The sequence below is a fragment of the Pelmatolapia mariae genome, linkage group LG15 (assembly GCF_036321145.2).
Source record: "Pelmatolapia mariae isolate MD_Pm_ZW linkage group LG15, Pm_UMD_F_2, whole genome shotgun sequence".
Taxonomy (NCBI): Eukaryota; Metazoa; Chordata; class Actinopteri; order Cichliformes; family Cichlidae; genus Pelmatolapia; species Pelmatolapia mariae.
Genome location: NC_086240.1, coordinates 34,007,895 through 34,026,276, shown reverse-complemented (window position 1 = coordinate 34,026,276; position 18,382 = coordinate 34,007,895). Strand labels below are relative to the sequence as shown.

Sequence of the window (18,382 nt, the reverse complement as noted above, 5' to 3'; positions counted from 1 at the left end):
ACCTTTCTATTAATGGGCTTTGATACAGCACTTTGGGAACATCCACCTTCTTCCGAAATTACCTTTTGAGGCTTTCCCTCCTTATGGAGGCTGCCAATGATGGTTTTCTGCACAACTGTCAGGTCAGCAGTTTTCCCCATGCTTGTGATTCCTATTGAACTGAACCAGCCTAACGGACCATTAAAGGCTTGGGAAGCCATTGCAGGTGTTTTGGATTCATTAGCTGATTAGAGTGTGACACTTTGAGCCTACAACATTAAACCTTTTTACAATATTCTGATTTTCTGAGCTTCTGAATTTGGGGTTTTCATAAACTATAAGCCACAATCATCAAAATTATAACAAATTAAGGCTTGAAATATATTGCTTTGCATGTACTGAGTCTATATCATATATTAGTTTCACCTTTTGAGTTGAATTACTTAAATTAACTTTTTGAGTTTCACCTGTATATATCTAGGTGGTGGTACCTATGGCTCAGAAGGTAGGTAGGTAGGTCCATTACTTAAAAGGCCCCAAAAGGCATAGAATAAATCACTGTATGAATTAATGCACTTTGACTATTCAGACTAGAAAAGCTTGATATCAGCACTCCTTAATTCACTAGAATGTTGAACAAGACCCTGAGCAGAAAACAGACTCAGACATGAGGACTACTTAATAATTACAACTCCTTTAACAAAAGCTGTTTTATTCTCATGTTCTCCTGTAAATAAATTACAATATCGTCTTTTGTTACAAAAATAAAATGAAACCCAACCAACATGTCACATGTTGGACTCTATCCATTTCAGACTTAAGAATATGAGAATCTTTTTGTCTGGATATCCTAACTGGTTGTCTTACAAACGCTTTAACAGAAGTGTTAATTTACAGGGACTGAATTTGTGTCTCCTGGTTATCAGTCTGCTGTTCACCTGCTGTGACTGACCCGACAGCGGAGCAAGCATACAAAAAAGAAAGGTCTCAAACCACAAAACTTCACAAACAACAAGGAAAACAAAGTATTCATGCAACAGAAGATGGGCCACTACACCATGAAAACTACACCTGAGGAGACAACCGCCAAAAACTAAAAGTAAAAACGTTTTCCCAGTGTACCAACAGACGCAAAGTGGAATTTAGATAATGTGGTTTATGATACAAAATGTTCTTGTTATAACGATATACAAACTGATGCTAAAGGAGGAGTCTGCCAGCTCTGGCCGATACACTGGCATCTTCATAAAAAAATGTTAATATCAACTTCCAGATGTTAAAAAACAAAATTCAGTGCAAAAGCACGGCTTCTCTTAACGTCTCACAGTGAGATTTCTGTGACAATCAGTCCTAACAAAGATCACAGCAGAAAAAACACACCACAGAGACTTTTTTTCTTCATGTGCAGAAGGAAGAATCAATGATTAACAGGATGTTGTCAGAGGTGCAGCGTCGTCCTTCAGTGCTGGTTCTTCATTCCCTGTGGTTTTCCTGGTTTCTTATCCGACTGCTGCTGCTGCTGCTGCTGCTGACCCCGACCAGGGCCAGTCATCCCTCGGCCACGGCTGCCAAACAGACCTACAGAGAAGATACAAGAGAAAGTCTGTGTTAGATCAGGTAACAGAAAGTATTCCCAATCCCCTGTAAACATGACCAAATCTTAATATTTAAAATTGATAGAAAAAAATACATAAAATTAATAATGCAGTTAAGGAGAATTGGTATGTATTAGTGGTGCAACGGATCACGTTTGATCCGTAATCCGAACCGATCCCACTCCATGGTTCGGCATGCACGTGATCAGAAGATTCGAAAAAGAAGAAAAAAAAGTATGTGTATGGTGCGCGTGGTGGGTCTGTCAAGCGATAGTTATGGCCAGTGCTAGCGGTCCAAGTGGAGGAGCAGAGGAGTTTGCGGTATTTAAGCAGCCCTTTGCTGCCCAGTCCGACCGGGCTAAAGCTATTACAAAAGCTATTGGGGTGTTTAGCTGCAGACGGGAGGCCGTATTCCGTTGTGCAAAACAAGGGGTTTAAACTATGATGAACGTGCTTGAGCCATGCTATGATATCCCGTTGCGCGTCCACTTTAGTGGCAAGATCGTTCCAAGCATGTATGAGCAGGAGAAGTTTAAAGTTATGGCTGAACTGTCCCAAGCATCTTCTGTTGCCCTAACTACTACAAATGGGTGGACCTCCAGGGCAACGGAAAGCTACGTGACCGTGACAGCTCATTATATCACAGCGGAGTGCGATATAATGAGCGGTATGTATTATTGTAGGGTCTACCTTACAATATAAAGCGCCTTGAGGCAACTGTTTTTGTGATTTGGCGCTTTATAAATAAAATTGAATTGAGTGGTAGATACAAAGCCCTATACTGCCCTATATTGAACCTTTTTTTTTTTCTTTTTTTTTTTTAATAATTGCGTGGAATGAGTCTTGAGTTGAATGTTTTTAACAGGCAAGAAATACTTCAATAAGTGAATACGCAAATGTTAAATCTTTGTCTTTTTTCTTTTTTTGCTGATCCGAAAATTGATCCGATCCGTGATTTAAAACTGTGATCCGATCCGAACCGTGAGATTTTTGATCCGTTGCACCACTAGTATGTATCATTGAAAACAGAAAAAATGTAAAGTTATAAAGAACCTGCCACCAACACCAAGTAAAGACCAATATACGTTTAATAACTGGAAATGCCTCACACCTGACTATCACAGGTTTGTCAGAGGAAAAAGAAAATCGGGGGTGAAAGATGCACTTGGGAATTAAAACTCCATTTTCTAAGAAAAGTACCTTAGCTAGGTCTAGGGAAATAGGGAAAAATCTGGTACTACTGCTCTAGCAGTACAGACTTTCAAGAGTGTATCTTAAGTTAACATAGATCCTTCAAACCCCCAAAATTTTTTTAAACAAAAAAGGAAGGTAGTAGATATGAAAAGACTTTAAATTAAACACTTACAAGTAGTGCTGGGCGATATGACGATATATATCGTGTGGACGATAGAAAAGTGTCTATCGTGCCATTTGTCTTCTATCGTTTCTATCGTTTCTGACCCGAATTTTACAAATTATTACATAAAATATATCATTAACCCTTTACAACCGGTCGGAGCAGGCACACTCCGTTTTCCCTAACTATTTTTAAATCCCTGTAGAACTAGAACCACATAAGGTAGCGCAATAATGTTTTTTTTTTTTTGAATATGAAACCGTAGGAGTTGTACTTATATCTTATTCCATTAGCTTGCCCTAGGTCACGGTTTCCTTCCACATATGGCTTTGCAAAAATTGCATAAAAAGCACTTGCAGCAACAAAAACATAATATTCCAGAAACACGCTTTGCCAATCCGATCAGCTGTTCATAACACTTCCTACGTTGGAATGTAAGTCAGCGCGAACTATCGCATGTCCGCCATTACCTGTCCGAAACCGGAAGTGACGTCACTTTCGCGGAAAATGTAGTTTTTTAAGCTTCAAAGTCTATGTTGGTGTTTTTAAAAGTCATGTTTGACTTTATGCTTTTCTGTATCGTTTCTGGGATGCTTAGAAGTCAAATTACACTGTTGGAAATAGTTTATTTTGATGCACATGCTGTGTTTTTGCAAATTTGCATTAATTTATTTTCATTTATATATAAAAATTTGTGTATCTCAAAAATAAAACTATGAAGACACTCAAAATAAATAAATGTAAAGATAAGCTCTGGCGGACTTGGTTCTATGGTAGGTCGTAAAGGGTTAAATAGCCTGTGGCTAATATATTAGTGTTGTCTTCTCACTATACATGCTCTTAACTTTATGCAAGAGAAAATAAAGTATAAAAAAATGATATTTTTCGCAAAGAAACTCTGTCTTGTGGTTTTGCAACATGGTGCTGCTTTACGTGCACCCGGATTTGCGACATACTTTACAGTAACTCAAAACAAAGACTGCACCCTCTCCACTCGCTGCTTACAGACTGCATACTTTCCAGATGACCACAGGTCAGGTGGTATATCGTGATATATATCGTTATCGTGATATAAAATAATTCATATCGTGATAAATATTTTTTCCATATCGCCCAGCACTACTTACAAGAAAAAATTATGAGGCTCCTGTTGGTCAAATCATGCATAAATGTATGTGGTAGAAGCTGTCAGAAATTTCAGCTATGATTACAATAATAGTCATGGGTTCCTAGATTGGTTAGGGATTCGATAATTCTTTAACCTCAGTGAAATTAAAGTTGAACTTAGATAATTCATTTTTACACTTATCAGGTGTAAATTTGTTAATTTATGAACACTCTGGAAAGAACTGACAGAAATGTGGAAACAATACTCAATACTGTCCCATGTTTATTAAGACATCCAGCACAAACAACAAAAGCTGCTTCCACTCACCTCGGCCACCTGCTCCTCTTCCTTTGCCCTGCTGTTTGTTCTGCTGGGCGCCTCCACGTCCACGCCCCTTCGACACCACATCCTCCTTCACCATATCGATGATTTCATCTGGGATTCGCAGATATTTGATGGTGCTTCCTCGGATGTAGCACTCAGGCATTCTCCAGAACTTATCTCCATCCTGTGAGAGGTGGAGTGGGGATGTCGGTTCATCAGATTGGCTTAACAATTAACTCAAGATTAAAAGAAAAAAAAAAAAAAAAAAAGCACTGTCTCATAAGAACAAACAGCTACATATATAGAAATATCTGTACTGAAACAATACTTTAGTAGTGTATTTACAGCAAAAGGAGAAAAAAAATCCAGAAGTTCACTCTCATTCCTGTTTCCCATTCAAAATTCCATGTAGCTATTTAGCTAGAATAATGTGTGGCTCAGTCCAAATCAGTGTTTTTGGAACAGTTAGAGATAGGGCTGTCCGATATGACCAAAATCTCATATCCCGATATAAGACATCTATCGTCCGATAACGATATAAATCACAAAATTTTTACATTTTCTGAAAATTCTGTGAATCTCAGGCGGCTCAACTTGCGTGAAGTGTTTCCAGCTGGTCGTCCTGTACCTGGAGTCGAATGTTTTAACCGATGCATGAAACTATACATTTTTAGACATAAGTTGTAACGGCCGCCGTTTTCTTTGTGAGTATTTATTACACAGCGTGCTGCGGGGAAAAGCCTGTTCTAACGTTTGAGACTAAGGTTTATCTTTTTAGCACCTGACGGCTCTTTTTTGCTTCTCATCCGTAAATACTCTGCATACTCTTTCACGTGATTCAGTGTATTTTGAAAAGTCTCAACAGGACCTTGAGCTTTATTCTGAAAGGTTTATGTGGAAAATAAACAAGCGGACACGCGATGGTTTTAACGACAACGCATAATAACAGGCTCTTATCCGTCTGTAGTGCGGTTATTTTAAATATAAGAGAAAGAGAGAACTTTAAGAAATTAATATAGCCACTAAAATATTGACGTAAACTGTTTATTTTGCGACACCACGAAACAAACGATAACGTAAAATGAAATGATAGACGTTTTTATATCGTCATCCGATATATATCGTTATATCGAACAGCCCTAGTTAGAGAAAAGCAGGGCTATGATGATAACTCTGCACACATCAATGACAGCTTCAAGTAATCACTGAAAACTGTCTTTTCTAACCATCAGTCATTAATCTAGAGCTTTATTGTAAGAGCAAGGTCAGTGTTACCCTGGATGTGCAGATGACTTCTCTCAGGTTGATGTTCATCCAGTTATCACAACTGACCAGGTGACCGTTGTACGTCTCTCCATTCTTCAGCTCCACCAACTACAGAGAGAAAAGATGAGGGGTGGGGGTGGGGGAAAGCTTGTCTTAGAATGTTTTCAGAATTCAGAGCTGTATTAAAAGTTTCAATACTCACTACAAAAAATAAACTGAACTTGTGCCAATTAAAGTTCTAAAAAGAAATTAGGACTGGCGATAGTTTAGCAAAATAAAATGAGACAGTCAGAGCTGAAGCCACAATTATATACAGTATAAATTTCAAAAGAAACCTGAATCATTTTCTGCTCACACACTTACAATTCACTGCTTTCTACATGTAAGAAATCTTGAGATGTCACTTTCTCTCCTCATGACTATTATTATTTTACAGCCTGTTATATAAAATTGTATACATGGTCCACGTTAGTCTCACCATAGGGTGGTTCTGGGCAGTCTTCAGCAGAGACAGGGGAAGCTGCAAAACAACAGAGAAGCAGGTCAAACATGGCGAAACGTGTGTAATCAACAGCATTTACCGAAGTGAGCACTGAAGCGAGAGTACATAAAACAGCCAGGAGTGTTTTATTCCAAAGAAAACGTCTCCATAGCCACGGTGTTTGGCGTAAAGACATGAAGGTGCTCTTATGTTCAGGTTTTTTAAGAGTGCCTTCAGGTCTACGTCGTTTACTCACCGACTCCTATGAACAGTCAGTAACCTTAAAACTGCAAGAGTATGGAGCTAAACGAGATTATAAATCCCCGCCTCAGCACGTTGAGCATGACCTAAAAGCTTTCTAAAGCTATGTGTTAAGCCTGCACTTATTTAAAAACAACTAGTTTACGTAAACGATGCTTAATTTAGCTGCTAAGCTAACTTCACATAGCTAACGTACCGAGTATAGAGAAGCAAGGCGATGCTGCTAGCACTGAGAATGCTAGCTGAAAATCTAGCACTCAGTGCCACTGAAGAGCATAAAAGTTTTAACAACTCACCATTTTGATGGTTTCTTGATGGTTTCTTTTTTTCTTTTAGTGTCTTACTTGCTAACACGATTTTCCCACCTACTGTTATTCTTTGTCTTCCGGTGCGGCGAGGCGCATTCATGGCTGTATTATATGATGCTGCCCTCTACTGTCAGAAACACGCATTTCCAATATTAAATGAACACGAACTGTGCGAAGATTAAAATGTGTATTTCTTCCATATGCACTCGAGATCTCTTTTCGTGTTTGCCACTTTAAAGGGATAGGAATAAGAATAAATAAAAAAATATCAAAATAATCAGATAGAAAATTAAAATTGCATTTTTTTTATTTTAGCTGCATCTCTCCTATTCCCAAGATATACTTAAGGTATACTTAATTTGTTTTAGTTACAAAAATAGTTTACCAGTGGGTGTTTAATTTAGCAGAGAATCCCCTTTATCTGAACCATGTTTTCTCCCAGATTTTAAAACTGGTAACCGGAGACTGTATGGCGTTCTGGTGGTGAGCAAACAGTTAGATGAGTTATTTAAAGAATTTTATTCTTCTTTCTTCTTACATTTTTAGTCCCTTACCAATTGTTTGAAACTATTGATTGTTAAAGTCAACAAATACACTGGGAAGTGGAGGAGAATGATCCAAATAACTGAAAAGTTTTCAGATATGAGACACACGATTTACATGAAATCCAAAAGCAGGTCAACAGCCAAAAACACACTGAGTTCAACACATTGTTCATCATTATAATGTAGAATACAACCATAACCATTTTCTTCTTATTTTAAAGCAGTTATTAGCAACAGCTCTCCAGGTTTTCTGAAGGTCTTTCAAAGTTTTTCCTTAGAAATTCGTTGCTTTTTAACATTTACAGTCCAGTTGACCATTTTCAGAGAAATGCTTTTTGTTTTTTTCTTTCTTTCTTATACCACTTACACTGACCTATATCATTTAAGTATAAAACAGCCATATTAAAAAAGGTCACGAGAAAGCTTAATAGAGTTCAAGTTGTGTTGAAGAATAAAGGTAAATATTGACTTTCATGCTGGTTAGAATTGTATAGACTCTGTTTTTTGCTTTATATTCTTTATTTTCATGTATGTTTGCACATGCTTCAATATATATCTGCACCTATTTCCCATTTTACTTGCAAAATATAAAGAAAAACGGGTAGCTCAAGACCTTTGCACAGTAATGTAAATAGTTTAATAGAAAATGAAAATAATATTCATTTTTGAAGTTACATCTTTAGCGCAGGGAATGAATGGATTTATATTTTTTTAATTAAACAAATAAATAAATGAGCAATTTAAAAAATCTTTCAAAAATGTATATTGCCTTTGTATACATTTTTGTAGCTTTTCGGGGGTTTTGCTGACGTAATCACGTCACGTCTTAGGCTGCCTGCGGAAGGAGGGAGTACCTCCGGTTTGGTTTGTGTGTGGGAGAAGGAGCCGTCAGCTCTGCGGGTTAGACTCTCGTTCTAACCCTGTTCAAAGTAAAGACCGAGAAAAAGAGGCAACGGTTCCTCGTGAACGGGACGGGAGATGGATAACAGTAAACGGGCTGTGGTCGTTACAGGTTTGGGATCTTTTATCCGCTGTCGTTGTCTCTTTTGTCTGTTGAGGAAAAGTTGAGGAGACTAAAGCTGCTCCATTAATGGCGTCAGGTCGTTCCTGCTCCACTCTGTTGCAACTGTACAGAAAGAAACGAGTAGTTTTGTGGGAGTTTTGACCCTTTAGAGTTTTGGGGGGAGGCATTATTGAATAGTTACACGCTACAGACCGGTTCGGTGGTCTCACCATTGTTTTAGATGACTTCAGTTGAAAGGCCGCAGACAGTAAACAAATTACTCCTCCAAAAACAAGCGCCTATTGTGTTGTCTACACATTTGTTTTGCTCTATGGACACGGTATAATATTTGTTTCTAAATGCTTTCAAATAGCCCGTGTTCATCTGAAGTGTTAGTCACTAATAATGAGCACAATACCATATGGCAGCAAAGGTAATAATGCATATATTTTCATAAATATTAGATGTTGTTAGTTGTGACTTGGGACATTATTGAAATTATTTCAGTTTAAAAAAAATCTGATATCATAGGAGTTATGTCAGTAATCTACAAAATATAGACAGATGAACAATAGATAAAGGTGAAAGCACAATACAGAGAGATTTTAATAATGAAACCTTTAGCCTAAATTATTGTTTTTTTATTCTTTATTGCTTTGAATTATTTGTATCGTCCTGTCCAATTGTTGTGTGTGATGCCTTTATAGATCTGTGGCTAAAAATACATATCCTATTCCCAAACAGGGACTAGGTTCCACTATTGATAAGTTATTGAATGAGTTTCTTTATGCTAGCTCATCCTGTTTAATCTCATTATTTTGCATTATGGTATGCTAGCGTGGACCTAGAGCTGCTGTTCATCAACCAGTCTCTGTGTTTTATTTCAGAAAACTTATTTTGCATCACTTGTGATTCAAAGTTACATCCCTATGTAATAATCACCAATTTATAATACTTGTTAATATAACAAGTACTGTGTATGCACATATTTGTTTATCTAAATCACACTCCGACGCAATTTCAAGTCCAGCTACATGAACATATTTTTGTTAGTGCAAACAGCAGTGTTAAATGGTGAGGTTTGGCAGAACAGACACATTAATTTGCTATTTACAGACACAAAGGGGTGCAGAAACGCGTCTCCCCAGCTGATAGGAGAAGTGTAGATTGCCTGGGAACAGCACCTTCACAATAGCAGGCTGGCTGGCAGCTGCCGGCCCCTCACTCTGCTCTTTTTCAGCAGCCTGTCAGACAGACTGATCCCCTCTCCACCCAACCCCCAGGGACCCAGTGACCCTAGGATAGACAGTGGGGCGGGGGAATCAGTGATAGAGCCTTATATAAACAGTCCTGAGTGAATTTCCATGGGCTGCTGAGATTTTACAGTTTTTCATTTGCAGTTGTGCATCAGGGGGTCTTTATTTTATTAATAATGAGGTGCATTCTTCAGAACAACAGTTTATAATCTCAAATAACAGGCAATTACATCTCAGTCATGCTACTGAAAAGGATGTTGCATTTGACATAAAAGACTAAATGTATACCTTTATATTGCAAATCAGCATCTCGCAGTCAACCCAAATCTTTAACAGCCCCTTTTTCAATCAGAAACTACATTTAAGGTCGTATCAGTAGAATTATTTAAAAAAAAATAAATCAGTCTTATAAAAATGGCTGTTTTTGCAGACACCACAAACATAATCCACATTAATTCAGCAGCTGACATCTTTTGCAGGTTTCGGGCCATTTGGAGAGCACACTGTCAACGCCAGCTGGGTAGCAGTACAGGTATTTATTGGCTTTCTTTGTTTGTTTGTTTCAGCATCTAATAAAGAGGTAATAATTTGCATAATTAGTATTTACACTTAAATTATTTTTTAAAAAGTCTGTATTTGATACAAGTTAATGTGCCATATAGTTAAAGTATGTGACGGTGTTGGATATATATATTTCTTTATACTAAACTTGTCGGCATTTTTGTCGTTTTTGCCGACACTTGGAAGATGTCCGTGCGGCAGCTCTGTGATGCTGCCGGCTGCCGGCCGGCTTCGTACTATGTAGCAGTGTTCATCAGAGGTTTTGTGTGGGGGGATGATGGTAGTTGTCAGGGTGTCTAGACGGACTTGATAAGGATATTAAAGGCAAACAAAAGGGCACATTGTGGCAGGGTCACAGACGTGGTCAAATAAGCCTCCTTTCAATACAGCTGGGAGGTCAGTGTCCAGGGCTATTTGTCCTGCAGGGAGACTGGGGGAGCTGTTGGGTTACTGGCTTTGAATTTGATACAGATTTGTTTGTTTTTATATGTGAAGTCAGTGTTTGGCATATTTTATTTCTTGATTTTGCTTTTGAAGAAGCCTGGGTTTGGGGTTGAAGTATTTGTTCATTCTGTTTGCCAAGTTGACTGTAAAATTATACCATTTGGGAATGGCAAAGCATTAAGAGATTTTTCATTTTTTTAAGAGACGAGGCATACAGGGAGTGAAATATATTTCCCAAGTGACCAAAAATTCCAAATTTGTGGAGACATATTTTGCAGGGAAATTAGCTGTCAGTGAGCATGAAGTAAAAGTGATAAGAGCACAGGCAAAGGAGGCAGCCTACAGTATCCTGTAAAGCTACTTTCAGCTGCTCTTTTATTCACAAGGGGTCGCCACAGCGCGTCGCTCCGCATGACGAATGCATTTCATGGCTTATCTACTGCAATTTTTGTAAGTTATCTAAATTTAACAGAAGAAGCTGAAACTGATGTTTCAACATGTGGAATGATTTCTAAACTTCAGGTTTTAATTTTACTCTGACAGGAACTGAAGAAGCTCGGGCTGGGCAGTGATGTGGATCTGCATGTACACGAGGTTCCTGTTGAGTACCAACAAGTCCAGAGTTTGGTTCCTTCATTATGGAAGCAGCATCATCCACTGGTAAGAGGAGAGCCTAATTTAACCTGACAGCATTATCGCGCTTTAAGACTGCCGTCCCCCAACCTTTTTTGTGCCACGGACCGGTTTATGTCCGACAGTGTTTTCGTGGACCGGCCTTTAAGGTGTTGCAGATAAATACAACAAAATAAAACCAGTACCAGTACCAAAAAAAGAAGAGTTATTCATAACACAAGGGAAAAGACCCAGGGACACTGAGTTAACGATAAAAACTATTTAAAAAAAAATAAAAAATAGCGCTAAAAACTGAAACCATGAATTTCACACCCGAGCCTCAACTCTTGCGGCCCGGTACCAAACAACCGGTCCATGGCCCGGGGCTTGGGGACCACTGCTTTAAGAGGTAGAAGCCCCAGTGAACAATCCGATGAATTATGGGCTTGAAAGTTAGGGGTGGGTTTTTATAATCGATTTATCGATTAAAATCAATTCTGGCTTGGATAACGTGAAATCGATTCATTAAAATCCTGAATCGATCTTTTCATATAAATTTATTTTGCCCGAAATGCCAGAATCTCAGGTGAAACCTCACTAAATTTCAACAACCACCAAACAGCTAAGACAGTAAATGAGAGCAGGTACACGGATTCTGCACAAAGACGTAAACACACAGCGCGGACCCGCAGATCAGAATCAGTGAGATGTCGCCTTTCTCACCTGACGGCACGGACACGGTCGGGGCTGAAAGCCGACAGCTCGCTGATTCTGATGCGCGGTTCTGCGCTTTGTGTTCACGCCCTTTTTGCGCTGATTCTAAAGCTGTTAGTTTTATCACTCTCCAAACAATATTGACTGAACCAGCAGCAAAAGAAGATCCAAACTACGCTTCACATAAACATGAATTCACTCTTACTTTTACTGTTTTGCTTCCACCACAATAAAATCACACTTCATGCACAGCTCTCTCTCTCTCTCTCTCTCTCTCTGTGTACTTCAAGAACAGTTTCCCGTCTAAAAATCTGTTTTCTGCATTATTCGCTTGCTTGTTACGCACAAGTCTACCGTTGTTTACAGCGATGTCGGCCGCTGTTCTTTTTTTCGTTTTACATACTTCCGAAAAGAAAACCTAATTTCTGCCGTTCAATACTGAACAAATTTAAACTTTTTAAAATTATGCAAAATGCAGAACGCTTAGCCGTGTCTCTAATAAAACCGCTGTAACTTCAGAGGTAACGTTCATATGTTGATTAATGGTTTTCTTTCGTTTTTGATGTACTGCAGAATATTTTTATAAAATCCCAGGCCAGGAAAACCACCTTCATGTTTTTCTGTTTTATCTTCAGCTACTTTGACACAAAGGCATCTGCTGTGATGCTCACACCTTTGATAAAGTCTTGCGTGTGTCAGCTTCCTTTTTATAGATACAAAAATATGTTAATGTACTGATCTGAATTATAATATTTCTGACTGTCAAAATTTCCCAGATTCAAATCGAATTGAAACAAATCAAATCTAATCAAATTGAATCGAATCGTGGATCGAATCGATTCGGGACCTTGTGAATCGGAAACGAATCGATTCTAGAAATCAGTGACGATACCCAGCCCTATTGAAAGTGCCTTTGTTAAAAGCTTGCTATGAAGGGGCTACATTGTAAAATTCTGCTTGAGCTTTTATCTTGAGTTTCCTTGCTTTTTTTTGTTTCAGTAAAATAATCCTAGGCCCTGTTTCGAGAGCATGGATGCCTCAGGTGTAAGGGAAGCCTACAATAGTCTAGTAATTCTGACTTTGTGTTTTTATTGTTTTCTTTGTTGGACAGTTGGTAGTTCATGTTGGAGTTTCGGGTATGGCCACAACTGTCACGCTGGAGAAGTGTGGAAGAAATCACGGCTACAAGGGCCTGGACAACAGCAGCTTCTGCCCTGATTCACAGTGCTGTGTTGTTGGAGGCCCAGACTGCATCAACTCGATCATTGACATGGAATCGGTCTGCAAAAGAGTGAATGCATCAGGGCTGGGAGTAGCCGTGTCTGTCTCTAGAGATGCCGGGAGGTCATTATTTAATGTGTTTTTTCTCTTATACCAAGTTGTGTATCTTTATCCGTCCAACTGTTGCATATACTGCTCACATGGCGGTACTTTTAAATAGAGATGGCTAGCTCAGAACTCGGCACAGATATGTTGCTATGATTGTAAATACTGAGACCTTATCAGCGTTTTTTTACTGAAGTTCAATTATTGGAGCCTGACTAATATTTTTTTGTGGCAAATGTTTGAAAGAAACTGTAATCACTATTTTTACTATAATGACAGATCGAAAACAAAGTTCCTAGTGATGAACAGACAGAGAACCTTGACTTGAATCTGAGCTTTCTGGAGTTTTTTATTTTTATTTTTTCTCATGGTTTGAATTTAGGGTTTTTGAAAGTTTCTACACTAGACTGACAAATTAGCTAGTTGCTTTAACTCTGCAGTGATAAATGCACTTAAGCTGCTAAACTGATGCTTTACTTGAAGTAAAGTCTGTCTTAGTCGAATCTAGAAGTTTTGAGAGAAGCTTTAAGCTTTACATTTCAAAGGCAGCCTGAAATTGTTCCGCTAGGCCACAAACAGCAGTGTTTCTGATACACTGACAGCTGTCAGTAACGATATAAACAGTAGTCACATTATGCAGTTTGGCCTTTGGGAAAAGGCAAAGTATGTTTACTGCTGTCAAGATCTAGCAGTGACATAACAATGCTTCAGTGTGACAGGTAGTGATTAGGGCTCTTTGAAGGTATGTGCACAGTTGAGTGGCTCAGCTGAGAGGCGAGTATGCGTCATGTAAATGCTGTTTTGTTGTTTGTTTGTGTTATGGAGTCAGTCTCTTCATTTATTAAATACTATCCTCCCTTCTCTGACAGGTATCTCTGTGATTTTACCTACTACACCTCTCTGTACCTGAGCCACGGCCGCTCTGCCTTTATTCATGTGCCTCCTCTTGGAAAGCCTTACAGTAAAGAAGACCTGGGTCGTGCACTGCAGGCCGTCATCCAGGAGATGCTGGAGCTTATGGACCAAGCTGAGGGGAAGATTCACTGCCAACAACACTTCCACTAAGTGACCTCCATATGCCAACTAGCCTCTCCAGCCCTTACCACACAAGAGAAATTGCACTTAATCACAAGTAGCCAAACCTCCCCCCCCCCTTTTTTTTTTAAACTGTATCTTTAATTGGTAATAATGACACTTCACAGTATAATCTGCTTTCAAAGTTTGTCTTGCTTCTTTGCTTCTTGCTTTGCTAGGCCTGATTCTGTTACGGTCTCATTGTAACGTAAGCTTTCAAAGAACTGGAAGCATTCTGACATTGGAGCAAAATGTGAGGAAAAACCAGATAAACACGGGAGCAAAATGCTGCTTGTGTTGTTCACATGCGGTCGCAGCAGGTGGTCTCTAATGTGGCGGATATTATAACCTGTAACCCCAAATGTGACTCCTAATAATGCACCTTATAGGGGTAGGGTTATTAAAATTATTATAGAAGACACATTTGGGGGAAACTGTAATCAGAATGGTTCTTTCTCAGATTTTTTTTTCTTAGTTGGTCACAATAGGTTTCATGTAGCACACATAAAAGTCTGCATTATGGATTAATATGAAACATCCAGCAGTAAACTGCTCATTTTATTTTCCTTCACATATTCTCCTCTCTGTATTCTAAAGCTTATCTGTGCTTTTCTCATTTATATTGAATTGTTTTCTTGAGTCCTTTTTCTTTATAAGAAGTTGTAAATTTGCCTTCTTTGACAAAGGTTATTTAAATCAGGGAACGGGTTGGTTCCAGCTCACATTTCCCCAGTTTGTCGGCCCAGTTCTGACAGAAACACCCCCTTCTTTCCAACCCTCCCCCACTGAGATCTGGCCCCGGGATGTGCAATGTTACTTCACAGATCTCATTCATTGATTCAGTGGGATAATTATGTCATACATCAAGGCTGCACAACTGGATTTTAACTGTAGAAAGTATGTATTAAACTGTAACAGATGAGTTATATAGAGTGAAGTAGTTCATATCATGTAGCCTTGTTGTTAAAGCGCACTTTGGGCATGACTCTCCCAGACTCACTGGATGGTGAAATAGTGACACTTGCTGTGATTTGTGTCTGAGGATGCCTGCTTGCTTTGACATTGCATATTTTATCTTAAACCTTTTAGAAGTCATTCTTTTGTGGTTGTGCAGCTCTAACTGTTTCCTTGATTAACTTTCTGTCGTTCCTGTCATTAAATCAGGTGTAGCTGCTTATTTTATCTGAGAATCTGATTTGATGAAGTTGGACTTTGCTTTCAGTCAGAATTGGGCCTCATTTCTTTTCTGTAGCACTTATTTTCTTTCTTTTCTTGTGTATTTCAGTTTTACTTAATCTGGAATTTGGACAGCATTTCTCAAGCAATGTGAAAGCTTCTGTTTTGTTTTTATTTTCTGTCACTTTAACTTGTGTAGCTTTCTAGACCTCCATTGTCAACCCTTTTCCTCACGGTGATTAGGACGTAGAGCAGGAATGCATGGCGATGACAGTAACACTCCCAGAGTAAATGCTCTTTTTTCTTTTTTTTAAAAAAAAATTGGATTGTTGTGTTTTGTCATCTCGATCACTCCCTGCCTCCTGAGAATCTGACTGCCTACACCTAACACAGCTTCAGTTCAAGTAATTTTGGCCTGTAATCATTTATATACTGCTAAATACAGTGTTCATGCCCCAACGATAGATCTGCAGTGGTGTGAAAAAGTGTTTGCTCGCTTCCTTTTTTTTGTATGTTTGTCACACTTAAATGTTTCAGATCATCAAACAAATTTAAATATTAGGCATAGATGACCCAAGTAAATGCAAAATGCAGTTTCTAAATGAAGGTGTTTATTATTTAGGGGAACCTACATGGCCCTGTGTGGAAAAAGTGATTGCCACCCAAACCTAGTAACTGTTTGGGCCACCCTTACTAGAAACAACTGCAATCAAGCGTTTGCAATAACTGGCAATGAGACTTTTACAGTGCTGTGGAGGAATTTTGTCCCACTCATCTTTATAGAATTGTTGTAATTCAACCACACTGGAGGGTTTTAGAGCAGGAACTGCCTTTTTAACTTTGCCTAGGCCACTCCAAAGCCATTCAGAGTTGGACTTGCTGGTGTGTTTTGGATCATTGTCCTACTTCAGAACCCAAGTGCGCTTCAGCTTAAGGTCACGAACAGATGGCCGGACATTCTCCTTCAGGATGTTTTGGCAGACGGCAGAATTCCTGGTTTCATTTAGCACAGCAAGTCTTCCAGACCCAGAGGCACCAAAACAGCCCACCACCATATTTTACTGTTGGTATGATGTTCCTTTTCTGAAATGCTGCACAGAACATTTTCCTAGCTCTCTCGGGGATGATCAAGATGTTTTTGGCAGATGTGAGATGAGTCTTTCTATTGTTTTTGGTCAGCAGTAGTTTTCTCCTGGAACTCTCCCATGGATGCCATTTTTGCCCAGTCTGTTTTATTGTTGAATCATGAGCTGTGACCTTAACTAGACGTGAAGTCTTTGATTCTTTAATGTTATTCTGGATTCTATTGTGGTCTCCTGGATGAGTCCTTGCTGTTCACTTGGAGTAATTTTGGTGGGCCAGTCACTCCTGGGAAACGTCACCACTGTTCCAAGTCTACTCCATATGACATAATGACTTTCACTGTGGTTCACTGGAGGCCCAAAGCCTTAGACATGGCTTTGCATTCCTTCCCAGACTTTATTGCTCAGGTGTTTCTTTAGATTGTGGCATGATGTGTTGCTTTTTGAGATATTTTAACCTGCTTCACTTTGTCAGACAGATTCTAGTTAAGGAGTTTTTTTGATTCAACAGGTCTGCCAGTAGTCAGGCCTGAGTCTATTTAGTGAAACTGAACTCAGCTTTCCAAAAAATTTGGTTAATCGCAGTAAATTCATGATTAACACATGGGGCAACTACTTTTGGAAATTTCTCTCTCTTAATCAGTGAAATCATCATGTAAAAACTGCATTTTGCATTTACTCGGGTTATCTTGGTTTAATAGGTGACAAGTATAACAAATATGTAAAACACTTAGAAATCAGGAAGGGGACAAACACTATTTCACACCACTGTATTTATGTCATAATACCTGACACTGTGTAGTGCTTCAGTAATAATTAAGCAAGTTGGTGCCATTAAATTTGAGTAAATTGCCGTTTTTAGCTTTGTATTTTGTTTTAATGCTGTTCTGTACATCACAAAGTGAAGCACGGAGCTGAACATAACTGAATTCCATCTCAGACCTAAACTTTTTATCACAGCTCATTTCTTGGTTGTGGTGTTTCAGAAATCTCTGATGTTGTTTTAGGTGCTGATATTTTACCTTGTGACTTTGTGTGTGCAGAGAAGTTTAAAAAAAAAAAAGAGTTGTGTAAGAACAGAATTTCTTCTCACAAAAGTTAAAGCCTCAAATTTACATATGAGGTGACCTCTGACCCCAAACTCCCTCCTGTGCCTTGATGTTGGTTATGTGTTTTATGAAAAGGCCTTACTAATTCTCAGTGGGTCAGTTCAGAGATGTAGTACTGATGCTGTCCTTGTGGCTACCTCAAAAAGTACTTTCTTTTTCTTTTTTTTTTAATATCAGTGTGTGCTCTACCTGTGTTTTGGGAGTATCCTCTGAAAGGTATGCTCGTCAGCTTCATTAACAAAGCACTGTTACAGTAAGTAATCCTGGCTTTGTAAAGGAAAGGCTTTGAAATAAAAGAAGTACAAGTGATGTTTGTGCTTTTCCATTCAGTACTCACTCCTATTGAAACCTTGTAATCGACATGTTGGTACAATGACCATGAAAGGCCTGTCACAGTTATTACCACGAGGCTCCACTCTATTGTTAATGACATCTACATGATTGTGATTCACCATCACAAAACACGGGTCACAACTCACAATATTATGAAGAAGTTAGGTTGCCTATATCTTAATCAGATCAGATCTCTAGCATCCTCTTCAGTCACACATGCCCATCACTACATCCATGATCCTTCTCTGTGGTCTATCCCAGTATACCCAGCCTTTTTCTCTAACTTTGTCTCCAAACTATTCAGCCTAAGCTGTGCCTCCTGATCATTCTCTTGGTTACTATCTTTAACTCTGTCGCCTCAACTTCTGCCTCCTGTCTTTTTTTTTTCCTTCCGTTTCATTCTTGCTGCTATCCTCCTGTCACCAATTCCATTTGATTCTGTTTTATTTACATAGCACCAATTCAAAA

The 18,382-nt window shown here is 38.8% G+C and overlaps 2 protein-coding genes across 2 annotated transcripts; one reads left to right on the top strand and one right to left on the bottom strand.

The window, feature by feature from the left end:
- Positions 1-661: 661 nt before the first annotated feature.
- Positions 662-6,778, bottom strand: lsm4 (LSM4 homolog, U6 small nuclear RNA and mRNA degradation associated). The gene is made up of 5 exons (XM_063495192.1): positions 6,668-6,778; positions 6,108-6,149; positions 5,639-5,737; positions 4,367-4,547; positions 662-1,557 (listed from the first exon to the last, which is right to left on the bottom strand). The coding sequence occupies exons 1-5, from the start codon at positions 6,668-6,670 to the stop codon at positions 1,439-1,441; spliced, it is 444 nt and encodes a 147-aa protein (XP_063351262.1). The 5' UTR covers positions 6,671-6,778; the 3' UTR covers positions 662-1,438.
- Positions 6,779-8,094: 1,316 nt separating this feature from the next.
- On the top strand, positions 8,095-17,890 carry LOC134643457 (pyroglutamyl-peptidase 1-like). Its single transcript, XM_063495823.1, has 5 exons — positions 8,095-8,236; positions 9,963-10,015; positions 11,032-11,148; positions 12,926-13,158; positions 14,010-17,890. The coding sequence occupies exons 1-5, from the start codon at positions 8,203-8,205 to the stop codon at positions 14,203-14,205; spliced, it is 633 nt and encodes a 210-aa protein (XP_063351893.1). The 5' UTR covers positions 8,095-8,202; the 3' UTR covers positions 14,206-17,890.
- Positions 17,891-18,382: the final 492 nt, after the last annotated feature.

Bases quoted from the DNA above. Each gene is read 5' to 3' on its own strand.
- LOC134643457 (XM_063495823.1), top strand. From the start codon at position 8,203: ATGGATAACAGTAAACGGGCTGTGGTCGTTACAG. The intron at 10,016-11,031 runs GTATTTATTGGC...TTACTCTGACAG, and splicing joins CCAGCTGGGTAGCAGTACAG to GAACTGAAGAAGCTCGGGCT. The intron at 11,149-12,925 runs GTAAGAGGAGAG...TTTGTTGGACAG, and splicing joins GGAAGCAGCATCATCCACTG to TTGGTAGTTCATGTTGGAGT.
- lsm4 (XM_063495192.1), bottom strand. The intron at 4,548-5,638 runs GTAACACTGACC...CACCTCTCACAG, and splicing joins AAGTCATCTGCACATCCAGG to GATGGAGATAAGTTCTGGAG. The intron at 1,558-4,366 runs GTGAGTGGAAGC...TCTTCTCTGTAG, and splicing joins AAGAGGAGCAGGTGGCCGAG to GTCTGTTTGGCAGCCGTGGC.